At 36.1% G+C, this 16,864-nt stretch overlaps 1 protein-coding gene across 1 annotated transcript in view; it reads right to left on the reverse strand.

Moving 5' to 3' along the window:
• Positions 1–995: 995 nt before the first annotated feature.
• Dach2 (dachshund family transcription factor 2) overlaps positions 996–16,864 on the reverse strand; it is a 527,975-nt gene continuing 512,106 nt past the window's right edge. The window contains exon 13 of the mRNA XM_077793629.1: positions 996–1,207. Coding sequence (XP_077649755.1) covers positions 996–1,207 — 212 coding nt within the window. The remainder of the gene's footprint in view (positions 1,208–16,864) is intronic.

The following is a 16,864-nucleotide window of genomic DNA, read 5'->3' on the forward strand; positions in this document are numbered from 1 at the left end:
TAGTAAATTACATATAAACAGTGTCATGATGTTTGGGAGAAAATGTATTAGAAGGGGAGGGAAAAAGTCACTCAAGAGAATGAGATTAAACAGGTAGAATTCAAGCACAGGGGAATAAGGAAATTGAAAAGAAATGAAAAAACAAAAGAAAAGATAGAAAAGAAAAAAATTATAAAAATAATTTAAAAAGAAAAATTAAAAAAGAAAAAGAAAAAAAGAAAAAAAAAGAAAAAGAAAAAATCAAATAATAAAAAAAAAAGAAATTTAAATGCAGTCTTAGAGTTCGATTAACTTCTCTTCCAGCAGGTGGAGCTGTGCCCACCGGGCCAAGCTTCTCCACTCTATATGCAGGAACCAATCACTGTGAAGCAGCTCCTCCTCCCTGACTGGGCGGGTCTCCAATCCTCAGTGCCTAGGGCCTTTTCTTTTGTCTAGTCACTTCCCCACTTTTCCTCCAGCCAGGCCCTGCTCCCCACAATACTGGCTACACACCAGGTCTGCTGCTCCCGGGAGCCCTATTTTCATGAATGCCTGGGCACACTCTCCCTGCTTGCCATTCCCTCAGACCCTAAGGTTGTGGAGCATGGGGCTGAGAACCCTCTGCTATTTTGCCTGCCCTCCAGTAGCCACGCCCCCGGGAGCTTGTGCAAGAGACCTCAGTTGTCAGCGCTGGTGGGAGCGGTAGCCGGGGTTCCCTCGCTGAGGGTCCTGCGCCGCTCCTGGTTCCCAGGGTCTGACTATCGCGCTCTCGGGAGAGCTGGGAGGGGCCCTTGAGGTTTCCCCGTTGTGTGGAGGGGGGGGCTAGGGGGTTACACACCTGCCACTGCCGGTTTCAATGAAGTTATCTCCTCCGCCGCATTCTGGTGACATCAGTTCTCTGCCATGGTGGTATCCCATGGGAATGGCAACAGTTCGTTCCCTTTGCCGGGTGTCCGATGCAACAGGTGGGTCCTGACCTGCTCTCCCAAGCCCCGTCTCAATCCTGTGGCCACTGCCTATGAAGGCTCGGTTGGTATTAACCTCCGCAGGTTCTGGAGTAACCGACAAGTTGATTCAGCTGGAGCGTTTAGCGCTGAGTCACAGTGGTTTGTCTGCGAGATGCAGGTGAACAGGGGCCTGAATTCAGCCACTCTGGGCTCTGTGTGTAGTCTGAGATGTGCAAACTGTTCTCCCCAGATCCACGTCAACTCAGCATTGCCTAGTGATCCTGAGCAAACAGCATTTAGACGGTTTAAGACTCCCTATGCCTGCGCAGCTGAAGAGGTCAGAGACTTGATCTCTCTGTGCCCGCCGACATGTTGGATCTCCCTGAAAAGTTGTTTTAGTAAGCCAAAATGGTAACCAAAAAGCAAAAATCTACATAGAGGGCTAAGATTGTAGCTTAGTGGTAGAGCACACACCTAGCACATATGAGGCACTGGGTAAAATCTTCAGCACCACATAAAAATAAATAAACAAAATAAAGGTATTTTGTTCATTTACAAAATATATTATACAAAATATAATTACAGCCAATATGGAAAGCAATATGGAGATTCCTTGGAAATCTGGGAATGCAACCACCATTTGACCCAGCTATCCCACTCCTCAATCTATACCCAAAGTACTTAAAATCAGCATACTACAGGGACACAGCCACATTAATGTTTATAGCAGCACAATTCACAATAGCTAAACTGTGGAGCCAACCTAGATGCCCTTCAGTAAATGAATGGATAAAAAAAAATGTGGCGTATATACACATTGGAATTTTACTCAGCAATAAAAGAAAATAAAATCATGGAATTGACAGGGAAATGGATGGCATTGGAGAAGATAATGCTAAGTGAAGTTAGCCAATCCCTCCAAAAAAACAAATGTTGAATGTTTTCTCTGATATAAGGAGGCAAATTCATAGTGGGGTAGGGAGGGGGAGCATGGGATAGGCGAACTCTAGATAGGGCAGAGGGGTGGGAGGGAAAGGGAGGGGGCAGGGGATTAGCAATGATGGTGGAATGTGACAGACATCATTATCCAAAGAACTTGTATGAAGACACAAATTGGTGTCAATGTACTTTATATACAACCAGAGATATAAAAAATTGCGCTGTATATGTATAATAAGAATTTTAATACATTCTGCTGTCATTTATTTTTTAAAAAGTTAATAAAAAATTTTTAAAAACTCTGAAACCATGGTATAAGAAGAAATAAAAAATAAAAATACATTTTACAAATAATAGAAATAATAAGAAAGTAATCAAAACACACGATTAGAGTAAATCACAAAGAGACATTTCTTCACATATAACAAAACAAACATTATAAAGATAAGCACTGTGTGCCAGGAACTGTGCTAAGTGATCAATAAAAACATTAATCCATTCAGTAAGCATACTTTTGTCATGTGCTGTGAATATCATAGTAGATATTGAGATAATTGCAGAGAAATATAGCCATAATCTATAACGTGCTGGAGAGGTAAATGTAATGATTCAAATATAATGTCATCCACTAATAAAAAATTATCATTTAGTGGATGCGCCTATGGTGAAAGGGATTGCTCACATTATTTAAGCATTTTAGGACTTTAAGCCTCATATAAATCCTTATGATTAGGGACTCTAAATTTGACACAAATAAATCAATACCCAGTATGATTACATATTTTTATTCTGATTGTCAGAGAATTAGTTTAGATTGAAAGCTATGTTTATTTCCAAAGCTTATGTTCATTAACAGGGAAAAGTGAAAGTGTTATAAAGCACAGTAAAAGATGGGCTTTGAGAAAAACCACAAAAATACATAATTCAAATAAATATGAAAAGATAGCATTTCTATACTCTAAAACTCTGAAAATGAAAACAAGAAAATGATCTCATTTATAATACCTGTGAAAAACAAAAGAAAGAAAATCAGTAAGCCAAAGAAAAACACATATGACCATGATTATTGCAGCACCCCTTAACAATAACCAAGAAATGGAAACAACCTAAGTGACCATCAACTTATGAGTGAATAAAGAAAATATATTACATAAATGATGAAATGCTACTTGGACATAAAAATAATGAAATCTTCTCATTTCTGTTAATGAATGATCCTGGAGAACATCCCATTAAGTAAAATAAGCCAGATAAAGGCAAATAGCACATGATCTCTGTCATATGAGAAACTAAAACAATTGAGTTCATATAAGTAGAAATTAGAATGACAGTTGTCAATCCTGAGGTTGTTAGTAGGGAGAATGTGTTGGGGAGATGTTGGTTAAAGGATACATACTTACAATTATGAGGAATGAGTTCAAGAAATCTATTTAGCAGCAGGCTGATGATTGTAAAAGATGACATGCTTAATTTTAAAGAAATCAAGGATAGTGGATATTGTATTATCACTTCAAAAAGGATAACTATGTGAAGTAATGCATTTGTTAATTAGCTAGGCTTAACCATTAAACATATATAACAATTTGACTTCCAGACAGCATGTCATATATGACAAATGCATAGAATTTTACCTACAAGTTTAAAAGAAATTCTCTAGGTGGGAGAAATAGGAATTTAATTTAGGACCATGATATTGGAATGGAGCTTATTTTGATATATTTCTTAAATGGAATAGATAGTATTTAATTACTTAATAGATGTTGGTAACAAAGCAAAAATTCAGGATGTATTTGAGTTTTCCAGCTTAAGAGATCCAATGATAATCATCCCTTTACTAAGAAAAAGATTGTACCAAGGGTGGGGTTGTGGTTCAAAGGTATGTGTGAGGCACTGGGTTTGATCCTCAACACCACATAAAGTAAAATAAAGACATTGTGTCCATCTATGACTAAAAAAAAATAAGCATTAAATAAGATTGTACCACAACAAAAATGAAGATTAAATTTTACTGAATATATGTGATGACCTTTATATTTTATATATGAATGGCTATATCAAATGGACATTTGGATGTGAGATCAGAAATGTCTGTGTGCCAGTAACAAAGTATTTTGTTATTTTGGCAACAATTTTTTACAGTTTCACTCTGATATCTGGTTATACATATTCTTCAGAATGTGCTTCTACGTCCAGAAATAAATCAGCCTCAGAGCCAAAAACATCATTCACAAATTCCCTGCACAAAAATAAGATGTACTTCTTCAGACTCTCATATAAACCATTACTCTTTATGAAATTTAACCTGCTTGAGTATCTTTCTCTTAGATCCTTGTCACTCATGCCAAACTCCTTGGAAAGGAGTTCTGAGAAGCATTGAGGGTTTACATTAGAGTAATATATGAAAATAAGTTGTCAGCAAGTGAAAGACAATTACAAATTGTCAAATGTGAATTGCTTCTGAAATATCTATAGTTTTAATTACTGAAGATAAAACTGGCCATCTACAATAACCAAGAATACAATACAATATTTTCACTTCTCATAGGTGCAAATTATTATGGTATGAGATGTTCTATGAAAAGCTCATTAGGCAATAAGAATGTATAGAGGTAAAATGTTTAGAGTACGAAAGCTATAACTTAATCAATTTTAATGGATTACTAGGTGGTAACTATAGGCACATTGAGGAACTGACTGGAGGAAATAGATCACTGGAGATGTGCCTTTGGATATTATATTTTATTCCTGGATCCTCATGCTTGCAGTCCTGCCCCTATTTCTTCCTGGATGCCATGAGCAGAGCAGCTTCTTTCATCTGCCACACCTTTCTGCAATGATCTTCTGTCTCTCTCAGGCCCAGTGTAATGGAGTTGGTCTACCATGAACCGAACCATGAAGCCATGAGCCCAAAATAAATTTCTTCAAATTGGTCTTGTCTATTATTTTGATGACAGTGAAGAAATCTGAATAACACAGAAACTGGTACCAAGAAGTTGGGTAATTGCTGTGACATATCTGACCATGTTGAAATAGGCAGATTTCAGGGAGACAGAGGAAAAGACACCCTTACTAGATCAAGACCTAGATCTGTGAGCATGACCATCCATGCTTTTCACTTTAGTTAGATGAAGAAAGAACACCTGCATCATATGCTTGTATCAGATCAATTAGAACAAAAACATAATCAATTTAAATGTCACAAGATTCAAAAGACATACAGTATTCTGAACCCCAAAATATCAAATGATTGACATGAAATTTGATTTTCACCAAAGTTTGCCTTGGACCATGCACTTTTCTTCATGGGGAAATATATTTATAGTCAGAGAATTCAACCCTGGATACCTCACTTCTTATTTGCTAGGAGAGGTGATGCCCATCTGCACTCTGCCTTTACCTCACTTCTTATTTGCTAGGAGAGGTGATGCCCATCTGCACCCTACCTTTGGGATATATATATATATATATATATATATATATATATATATATATATATATATAGCAGTCTTTTTATAAATATTTGGGTGTTCTTTCAAAAGTACCTGAAATTCTCTTCAGCTGCATAAGTGAAGAACCTGTCCATGGTGAGTTGAGGTCACACTGCCCACTTGGAAGATATCTTAGGATCACTGTATGGTGACAGAATGTTTCAGAAGTCTTGAAAACTGATATGTAGGGTGGTTTGGAGAAAAATTTGGAGATTCAGGCTGGAGAAGCCTTATAATGTTTTAAGCAGAGCTTAAAGGGAAATTCTGGTGGGAACTCAGAAGAACAGAATTATGATAAGAATGTGGACAGTAAAGATTACACTCATGAGGTTTCAAAAGGAAACAAGGACTTGATTGAATATTGGACTATTGGCCATTCATTTTACATTCCAGCAAAGAGCTTGTCTGCATTTTATCCATAACTTAAGATTTTCTGTAAGGCTGACATTTAAAGGTGATGGACTAATTAATCTTTTGGAGAAAATGTCAAAGCATCACAAAATTCAAGCAGTAGCATAAGTATTGCTGTTGACTGTAAACCAGGTTTATTGTGATAACCAGGAGCAGAAAACAAACTGGAAAAATATTTTTAAAATTGTTGTTTTGTCAGAAAAACTGTGTGTAAATTTAGTTCCAAGGAAGATGTGTTTGCTGAGATTACAGCCACTAAAGAGAATCTACATAATTCACAGAGAGAAAATAGGAAAGATGCCGTGAGGACATCACAGTAATCAGCAATATCATATCCATGTCAGGCTCAATGATGTAGAAAAAAACAAAACTTGCTTAAAAGTTATTTCTCTGAGAAGAGACCATGTAGGCTTCCTCAAAAGCTGTTTTCCCACTTCTCATTCACCATGATCAGCCATCCAGGCACTCTTAAACCACTATAGCCATGGACAAAGGAGAATAAGCTAATACTTGAGCTAGTAGAAGAAATTGATGTCATCTTCATGGTGCTGATTCTGCAGAAATGCAAAATGCTGGAGTTGGGGATTTTGGAGACTTCCACCAAAGTTTCAAAACAAGTCCTTAGAGGCCAGGAAAAGTGTGACAGGGTCAGAATTCTTGAGGGCAATCCCTAAGAAGGCCTTGTGTGAAGTTATGAAAATGTAGCTGAAGCTGCAATGGAGACTACAGAGGTTAATAGATGCCAGTAACATGGAACATCTGGAAAGGAAAGATTCTTGGTATAGACAAGGCCAGGCTGAGAGAGAGGCCTTGAGGGCTGAAAGTGGCTAAGCCAAGGGGAAGGGACTGACCAAGGTCTTTGGAGCTTATATCTGAATACCCTATTTGAAAAATGCTAGACCTGTTAAGACTATGGGCACTCTTGTCTCTTCCTATTTCTGTTTCTATCTCTCTCTCCTCCTGGCTGCCATTTTCTGAGTACCTTTTCCCCAATATATCCTTCCACTATGATTTTCTGCCTTACCTTATCTTAGGCCCAGAACAATGCGGTCAGCTGACCATGGGTTGAACCTCTGAAACCATGAACCCAAAATAAACTTTTACTCTTCTACGTAGTTATTGCCAAGTACTTTGGTCATTGTGATGCAAAGATGACTGACATAGAGATATCACAAGAAATAAGGGTGGATGGTTTAACTTGGGAGAACTGTATGGACTCTCATGAGCTTCAGAAATTCTCAAGCCCTGAGGATTATGGAGACATCACCTTGTATTTGGAGTCAACTTTACTTTTTATTTTTATTTATAGTGTTTTATATTATTTTAATTGGAAAATAAAAATTATATATATATATATATATATATATATATATATATATATATAGAATGCAATGTGATGTTTTAATATATGTATACATAGTAAGATGATCAATTAAAGTTAATTAATATGACCATGTCCTCACCTATATTTTCTGGTGAAAACATTTCAAATCTACCATTTTAATGATCTAACATATAGTCACCATACTGTGCAATAGATTACTAAAATTCATTTCCTCTAATTGAAACATCTCCTCTTTCCCTATGTACCTCAATCACTAGTCTCTGGTAGCCATCATTTTAACCCTCTATCATTATAAGTCCAAAATAGTGGATCACAGAGGAGAGAAAAGTAAGGGGAAAATGGGGATTAGAAAAGACCATATGGTTATTTGTTCCTGAAGTACCAAGGTATTAATAAAGGAAGAATTTGAGGAGAATGAAGGTAGGATTTTTCTGGAATTAAATTGTCTTTTTGCTTGATGGTGACTTAACTTCTGTTCCCCTAGTTAACTATGCTTATCCTTCAAATTGCAAGTGAGATATCATTTTCTGCAGAAAATCTTACTTGATCCCAAGGTCTTAGGTTTCACAGAAACTTTCATTTCTCCCATATCACACAACATAATGTAAAACCACTGAAGACAGAGTCTATTTACATCTGTGCATCCAACATTTAACATAGTGAGTACTCAATAAATATTTGTCATCTGAATGAATGAATAGATAAATGGAAGAATTTAAAAAGTAAATGTTTGTTGTGGTTTAGATAGGAAATGTCCTCTGAAATGCAGGAATATTCAGAAGTGAAATGATTAGATTATGAGAGCTATAACCTAATCAGTGGATTAATCCATTGGATGGATTAATAATTTGAATGGATTACTGGGTGGTAAAGAAAAGAAAGGTAGAACATGGCTATAGGAAGTAGGTCACTGTGGGTGTGCACTTGGTAATTATATTTTGTCCCTGGCTCCTTATTGTATTTCTGTTTCCTGGCCATGAATTGAGATATTTCCTCTGCTATGCCCTTCTTCTGTGGTGTTCACCCTCCCCTCTGGCCTAGAATAATGGAATAAACCAACCAAGCAAGCTGAACCTCTGAAACCATGAGCCAAAAATAATTAAAACTTTTCATCTTCTAAGTTGTTTTTGTCAGATATTTTGTTCATGGTGATGTACATACGACTAATACAATGACTATTTCAAGAGAAGCAGTCTCTGTGTGAATCCGTAAATTAGACAGTTTTGGGCTACCATGGTTTCAATATGGTTTGTTGCATCTGCAATTCTAGTTGGAATTTGTATGCTTTTGTGGCAGTTTTGAGAGGTGTTCATAAAAAGGACTAATGCCTTTATTGATAGTGAATTCTTATTCTTCCAAGACTGAGTTAGTTATCAAGACAGTGGGTTGTTACAAAGCAAAACCACCCCTCATGCTTTTTTTCTGTATGCATCTATTTGCCCTTCCATTTTTTGTCATTAATTGAAGCAGCCTGAAATCCTTACTGGGAGTTGATCAGATACCATCACTGTGTTCTTGTAATTCTTAGCCTCCAGAATCATGAGCTGAAATAAAACTCTGCTTTATAAATCAGCCAGTCTCCGGTGTTCTAGTGTAGCAACAGAAATAAACTGAGATGAAGACCCACATGCGGAGATTTTTTTGAACACAAAAGGAAAACATAAGGAGCAAACAAGTAGATAGGGAACAATATTCATTATTATAGGTCATAAAAATGGCAAAGTTTACAATTTAGGACTTGTTGGAAATAGAAGGAGGAGTCAAAAAGTTTAAAAGGAAACCTTCAAACATGTTGGCCCATATGAGGGGAATCATAATTATAATCATGAATCATAAACATAAATTAGATAAGAATTATTAGAAGTAGAGAATATATAGGATATATGATTGTTATTTTTACTTCAAATAGTACTCCCCCATATTTTAATGCTTAAAAGAATATTTTAGTCATTTGAAAAAATCTATTTATACTCATTTTTTAAATTCTTTTCAATGTCTAATTTTTTTTTGCTTTTATCTTTCTTTTTTTTTGGTACCAGGGACTGAACTCAGAGGAACTCGACCACTGAGCTACATCCCCAGCCTTATTTTGTATTTTTTTTAGAGACAGAGTTGCTTAGCACCACACCATTGCTGAGGCTGGCTTTAAACTCATGACTCTCCTGTCTCAGCCTCACAGGCGGCTGGGATTACAGGTGTGAGCCACTGCTCCCGACAATGTCTAATGTTTTGGTATCAACCACTAGGCAATTCCTGATTTAAATTTCCACTTGAAATATATTAGAGATTTTCATTGTAGTGTGAATGGGAAATGAATATTTTTCTATATAAAATTTCATTTAAAATATTTACTTTCTTTAGCCAACAAAATACAACTCATCCTTATAATAGCTTATCTGCAGGATCATCTATGGTGTAAAACCTCCCAACTATCTATGGTATCTAAGAATTTCGTCCATGGAGGAAATTAGCTTTATTCTGAATTCCATATTAGAACTTAAAATATAGCAAATGGTAAACCCTCAGTATCAGTATATGCAATTGTTTCTTCATTTTTTCAGTCTTCTAGATGATTTTATTTTGAATACTGCAGGTGTTCTTACTTTAATGTTAGCAGGGGCAGGGAAATATAGAAGGAAGGGAGTAGGGTGCAATTTCAGGGGAACTTATATTCATAGATTGGGGAAATCCACATCTAAAAGTAGTAAAAGGAGTGAAATTTTGGGAGGTAATAAGGGAGATCCGACCTACATGTAACTATGGTTTATATATAAAAGATGTTCCCTTTTCATGCCATTTAGAATTCAGGGATTGCCTACATTAGGAAAGGTGGAAAAATTAGGATGATTGAATCATCAGCTGAAATGTTTTATTTCAAATAATACTCAGTTTATATCTTATGATCATATTTATGTTTAAAGAAGTTTAATTCCAAATTATTAAACAATTACAAGAATATTTTATATATTAACTGACTCATGGAAAGCCTCACATTCTCATAGTTAGGATTATAAGCATCTGGGAAAATTGATATAATGTATGTTATAGTGAATTATATAATATTTTTAAATTAGAAATGTGTAAAGAAAAAATGAAATTGCTACTTTATGGCATATAAGTCTCTTTTTCTGCACCATCTCAATTCAGTTCCTGACACCACTCATATATTGATGTTCTAAACAGGTTCAAGTTATATGCTCATTGACGACTTTTAAAGGTGCTTTATATTAGTCTCATGTTAATTAACAAAATCTATCTCCTACTATAGCTGGACAAGAATTCTGTGTTTCTTATAGAGGATTTCTTTTTGTTCCAAGGGTAGTGCATGCCATTCTAATTGGTTACCTTGGGGCTTATCTGGTGCTTGTCTCTTATGCTTTCCCTTCCTCACTCAATCAGAGATGTTCTTTAGTATTCTTATCAAATTTCGTAAAGTCTGCCCATGATTCTTGCATGCAACAAGTTTTTTCCTTCTTTACCATTCTATCATACATTTGGTATTTAATTACCTAGTATTTGTAGTGACTTCTATCTTTTTATAATGTGAACTCTGTTACCTTGATATTATTGGAAGTTTCTTGCTACATCAACTATCCTTTTCTTGATAAACGCTGAATGGCACTGCGATGGTTTGAATAAATGGTGTCCTTCAAAAGCTCTTAAGTGAGACAATGAAAGAGTGTTCAGAAGTAAAATAATTAGATTATGAGAACTGTAACCTAATTGGTGGATTTATCCACTTGAATGTGTTAATTGGTATCCTGAGGCTAGAGAAATAAAATGTAAGGTATGACTTTTGGGTTTATAGTTTGTTCCTGATGAGCAACAACTCATTTCTTCCTGGTTGTCATGTCCTGAGCTGTGTTCCTCTGACACACCCTTCCACCCTACTTTTCTGACTCAGCTGAGGCCCAGAGCTATGGACTCAGATGACTATAGATGTAATTTCTGAAACTGTGAGTCAAACATTTCCTCTTCTATGTTGTTCTTGACAAGTCTTTTGGTCACAGCAACAAAAAAGCTAACTAAAATATACACCTATTTACTTTCAATTTTAATTCTCTCTTTTGATTAAGGTTAGTCTTTAGGTGTGTTCATATTGTTTTGAAGTTTCTAAGATTTTTGTATACTGATAATCTCATAAATGACAAGGCAAATCAAGAATCATGTTCTTGCATAAATTTCACCCAAAAGATTATAGACTTAACTCATTTTTATAAAGTCATCCAAAGATGAAGTATTTCCCTCATTAGAACATAATGAATTATCATGGCATACTCTATGAAATTCATTAATTGAGTTTAAATGCATTTGTGGTTATTGTGATTTTCTGCTTTGATTAATTGAAGCAAGTGGCATACCTCATTATAATAAATATGTCTCATAATCTAGAGAGATTTACCATTGCTAACTCAGTAAATTTGCTTTCCAAAGCTTCTGGCTTCCATACTTCTAGTGAATGTGAGCTAATAACATGGTTCCTGGTCTGAGTTCTCAGCTTAACTATCATTCCATTTATACCTAAAAACTTCAGAGAAGCATTTCAAAGTAGTCAGGGGAAGGCATAAAAAAGGAATCTTACATCGTTCAGGTGAAGTCAAGAGAGGGGCATAAATAATTAAGGAATTTAGCTTCACGTTTATCATCCTCTAGGCATTCTATATTCAACATGACTACAACTTCTCTCAATGATGGCCAACTATCTTTATACATGGCCACTGATTTAAATGTCATAAACTACAAGTAAATATGCTTTAAGAGCAAGCTGAACCAGTAGAAAAAGGAAAAAATCCATATTTAATTTCAGTGATTGCTTACAAAGACAACCAGAAGTATTTTTGAATATATATTGTGTGTACACACATGTATAAATATCAGTACAAAAAAAACAAATGAGAAATATTATGATTACTTTTACATTAACTGTAATATCTGTAAGTTTTCTATTTTTCTATAATTTTGAATGAGTGAGTCACTTAGTCATGTATATGATTGTGGACAGCTTTTCTACAAGTTCAAGTTGAAGTGGTCAAATGTTTGTTTCAGAATCAGTTTTTGTTGTTTCATTGCTTGTTTGTTTTGGTACTAGGGATAGAACCCAAAGGTTCCTAACCAATTAGCCATATCCCCAGTATATATATATATATATATATATATATATATATATATATATATTTTTTTTTTTTTTTGAGACAGTCTCTCTCTAAGGCTGGCTTTGATATTCTGATCCTCCTCCCTCAGCCTCCCCAGCCAGCCACTGGGATGCACTTCAATATCTGAAACTGGGAGCCAAAATAAACTTTTTTAATTTATAAGTTTATTATCTCAGGTATTTGTCATAATAACTGAAAGATAACAGGAAATTGGTGTCATAAGTGGAGTGGTCATTGATTTTACTATATACCTGAGTATGAGGAGAAGACTTTGTAATTGGTTGCAGGAAGAGTTTTGAAAAGTTTGGAGTAGAAAGCTAGAACAAAAACCTTAAAATGCTGTAAGTGGATCTTAATGGGTAATACTGGTGGGTGTTCAGTAGAGCATAACTGTGATAGGAATGCAGACATTAAAAGCTATGCTGATGAGGTATCAAATTGAAATGACTACTCTTGGAAATTGGATTGAAGGCCATCCTTGCTACACAGTGGCAAAGAATTTGGATGCCTTTTAACTATGTCCTGAGACTTTGTGGGAGGTCAGGCTCAAAGGTGACAAATTAGTTTATCTGTTGGAGGAAATTTTAGGGCAGCATAGCATTCAGGCATGATAATTACTGGCCTCATTTAGCCAAATATATAAGGATAACAAAGAGTAGAAAGATTTAAAATGTTTTCAGTCTGACCAGAAAAGAAGTGCATGTAAACATGTGCCCAAGAAGGATGCAGTTACTAAAGAAATTATTGCCTATAAAAAAACATTTAAAGCCAAGCATGGTGGCACACACCAGTAATCCCAGTGGCTCAGAAGGCTGAGGCAGGGGAATTATAAGTTTAAAGCCAGCATCAGCAAAAGTGAGGCACTAAGAAACTCAGTGAGACCTTGTCTCTAAACAAAATACAAAATTGGGACTGTGGTTGTGGCTCAGCGGTGGAGCGTTCACCTAGCAAGTGTGAGGAGCTGGGTTCAAGCCTCAATACCACATTAAAAAAAATAAAATAAAAAGGTATTGTGACCAACTACAAGTAAAAAATAAATATTCTTTAAAAAATAAAATAAAGTAAAATACAAAATAAGGCTGGGGATGTGTCTCTGTGGCTGAGTGCCCCTGAGTTCAATCCCCAGCACCCCCCGAATAAAGCAGTTAAATGCTTTGCATCAGCCCAATAGGAAGGATGCCTAAGGTCATCTCAGGAATCTCTAACCTACCACATCCATTATATATTCAAATGTATAGAAATGCAAATTTGTTTCAAAGACCTTCATTTCAGAAGGGAATCCCAAGGGACCCTGCATGTCAAAACCATCTAACAATTTTTTTCCCCTTGTTCAGCTACAAAGCCATGAAGAGGTTTCTGCAGGCATGGCTCATGTATACAATGACTCAGGTATATCTTACACTTATAGCCAGTCTTGGGGTTATCCATGTGATGTTGGTTTTGAAAACATGCAGAATATAAGATGAATGAGTTCATAGAGGCCTCCACCAAGATTTCAAAGGAAATTTTGGGAAGCAGGCAATGTGTTTCACAGTTAGAGTCCCTGGAAGCAGCCAATGACAGGGTCACATGTAGAATTATGAGAGTAAAGCAAAAGCTGCTATGTAGACCCCCCCAAACACACACATGAAGTAAAAGGCATCAGCGCCATGATATGCCTGCCAAGAAAGCTATAGGAAGCACACAGAATTTACCCATTAAAGTAGCAATGTGGGATGCAAGATGCTGATTGCAAAGGCAGGTTTTCGTAAGCATTTTGGAGCCATAGGACAGTGTGCCCCAAATTCTGGACATGGAGACTTAGAATTTAATGTTTGCTCTGCTGGGTTTTGGTTTTACTATGATCTTTTCACTTATCTCAATTCCCCTTATTTCTTTTGAGAATTGAAATATATAACCTGTCTATGTCACCATCATATCATGGAAGTATGTGCTTATTTTTAACAAGGGATCACAGCTGAATTTTATTAGAATCTCAGAGAAGGCTTTGTACATGGACTTTTTAGCAATGACAGAATATTTAAGACACTGGGGACTCTTGAAGTTGGACTAAATTCATTTTACATTATGAGATGAACATGAGTCTTTGAGGTCCATGAACAGAATGCTACCATTTGGATAAGTGTTCCCCCAAGATCCACGTGTTAAGACTTAGTTGCCAGCCTGTGGCATTACTGGGAAGTGGAGGGACCTTGAAGGGGCAAGAACTAGTCAGAGAAATTTGGATCACTGAGAGTGCAGTTGAAGAGTATAATGGGATCAGCCTCTTCATCTTCTCTATGGTGACCTGGCCATGAGATAAATGGTTTTCCTCCACCATATGATCCCACAGGCATTAAAGGAATAGGACCAGACAATTAAAGGCCAGAACCTCTCAAACCAGGACACAAAATAACTTTTTTCTCTTTATAAGTTGATCTCAGGTATTTGTTATGGTAATTGATTGCTGAGTAACTCAACGTGAACAGCATACATTGGGAAGAATGGCAACAATTGAATCTTCCCAAAAAGGTGATGTAACATGAAAGTTATGGAAAGACACTTTTATATTGGAATAGTAAATAAATATTATGCTTTCATGAGCATGTCTGCAGTGGTAGTTGCTGGATATACCCCCATCAGTACTCTACAAATGTAAAATTAAAGAGGTCAGAGATACTGAAATTTATCTGAGGCTGATCCAGTTCCTGTAGCCATACTTCCAGAATGTGAAAGGGAAAAAATGTAGCAATTATCCTCTCAACCCTAGAAGAGGGCTTGTATTTGAGGAAAAAAATTGAGGTCACTGCCCTCTAATGACAGAATTCCTTCCTTACTGTACCAAGTTCACTTTCTTTTTTTTTTTTCTTTTAATATTTATTTTTTAGTTATTGGCGGACACAACATCTTTGTTTGTATGTGGTGCTGAGGATTGAACCCGGGCCGCACGCGAGCGCGCTACCGCTTGAGCCACATCCCCAGCCCCCAAGTTCACTTTCTTAAGGCTAAGATTCTTATGGAAAATTAAGAGGGTGGTGATAAGGGACAGTCAAGGGTTTGTTTTGAAATGGCAAGCAATGCTATCCCATGAAATACTGGAGATGGAGAAAAGGTCTCATTCCCAGTATTTCATAGATCAGTCTCTTCATTTGCACCAAATAACCAAGAGATTAATATAGTTCCTTCCATTTCCCTAGAAGTACCACAGGACCCAAAACTGAATTACCCCCTTTGATGTTAAGTCAGTACAAGTAACTGCTACCAGGTAAGGTTAAATCCTTAGCAGTCTTGGGCACCTGGAACTGTAAGATTTAGGTTACTAATGGTATAGATGACCTCTGGTCATTACATTGGACTTTAAATAAAGCAAGCCTACATAACATATGATTGATTATGTGGACCCTGTTTCTTGAGTGTCAAGATGTATGGGAATATAGAATACTACCAGAGCAGGCAAGCTTATCCAATAAAAACCCTTAATTATCTTTCTCCTCTATGGCAAAAAGCCTTTAGTCTTATCAGCACTCTTAAATTTGACATAAATGAGTATGATGAGGAGGTGATGATGAGACAAAATACCCGTGGAAGCAGCAACATGGCCAAAGTAGAAGACATACAGCCATTTAGTGGCCAACTAGAAGTTCTCTGAGACTCAACACGTAGTCTCACGAGACAGGCAAGGTGTCTAAGGGGTATTGCCACTGCATAGGGAAAACTGAGAGGTTCTCAGGTGAACCAGAATTTGAATGAGCTCCATGATTTCACTGAAAGTGAACCAATGATAAGGTTAAAAAAAGAGATTGTATAAACCATAGGACAGGGCTATGACTGGTCTTGGTTTTTCACTACATAAACACCTCAAAATACAGAAGCACCAGGAATTTGGGGGTGGGCAGAGTAGATATATACACCTTTCTTAATTTTTGGTTGTCTTTTTCCATTGAAAATGGCTCTAGAAGAATTTTTTAAATAACATATGTTCACAAACATTTTACAATTCTTTGTGCATTATAATATTTCCTGCTTCCAAGTGCAATCCTTCTTCATAGCAACAACTTCATTAAACACATATAGCCAGAAAAAGGAAATCCAGTGTGGGTAAATAAAATAATTGAGGACAAGAATATTGGCCAGTTAAAATGGGTGGAAATGAGGTGTATGTTCCTATTTATTTGGGATAACCAAAATGGAGAAAACTTTGCAAACACTTTCCTATTTCCTATATTTTGATTTTCACTGACTACTACATATTTCCATGAATAAAGTTGGCAATGTGAAAAAAAAACTCAGTAACAATTGACAAAGTCAAAATGCTTTTATTTATACTGAAGTTTAGCAAGTACATTTTTAACAAAGAAAGCATACTTTAACTTAATATATGGAAGAACAGAGAAACCATACATATAAGAATCTAGTCTCTAACACACTACAGTATTTTTTTAAAGACAAAAAGCCAAGCTGAAATGATCATAGAAAAGCATCAAATATGGTCAAGTTACTTTAGCCATTAGGATTTAGTTCATATTCTTAAACTGGTCAATCTAATGTGAGGACAATGTTTACATCATTGTTTTTAAAATTTACACATATTCCTTTTTTAATGTAACAGATTGAATAGCTGCT

Source organism: Urocitellus parryii, chromosome X, assembly GCF_045843805.1.
Source record: "Urocitellus parryii isolate mUroPar1 chromosome X, mUroPar1.hap1, whole genome shotgun sequence".
NCBI classification, from domain to species: domain Eukaryota; kingdom Metazoa; phylum Chordata; class Mammalia; order Rodentia; family Sciuridae; genus Urocitellus; species Urocitellus parryii.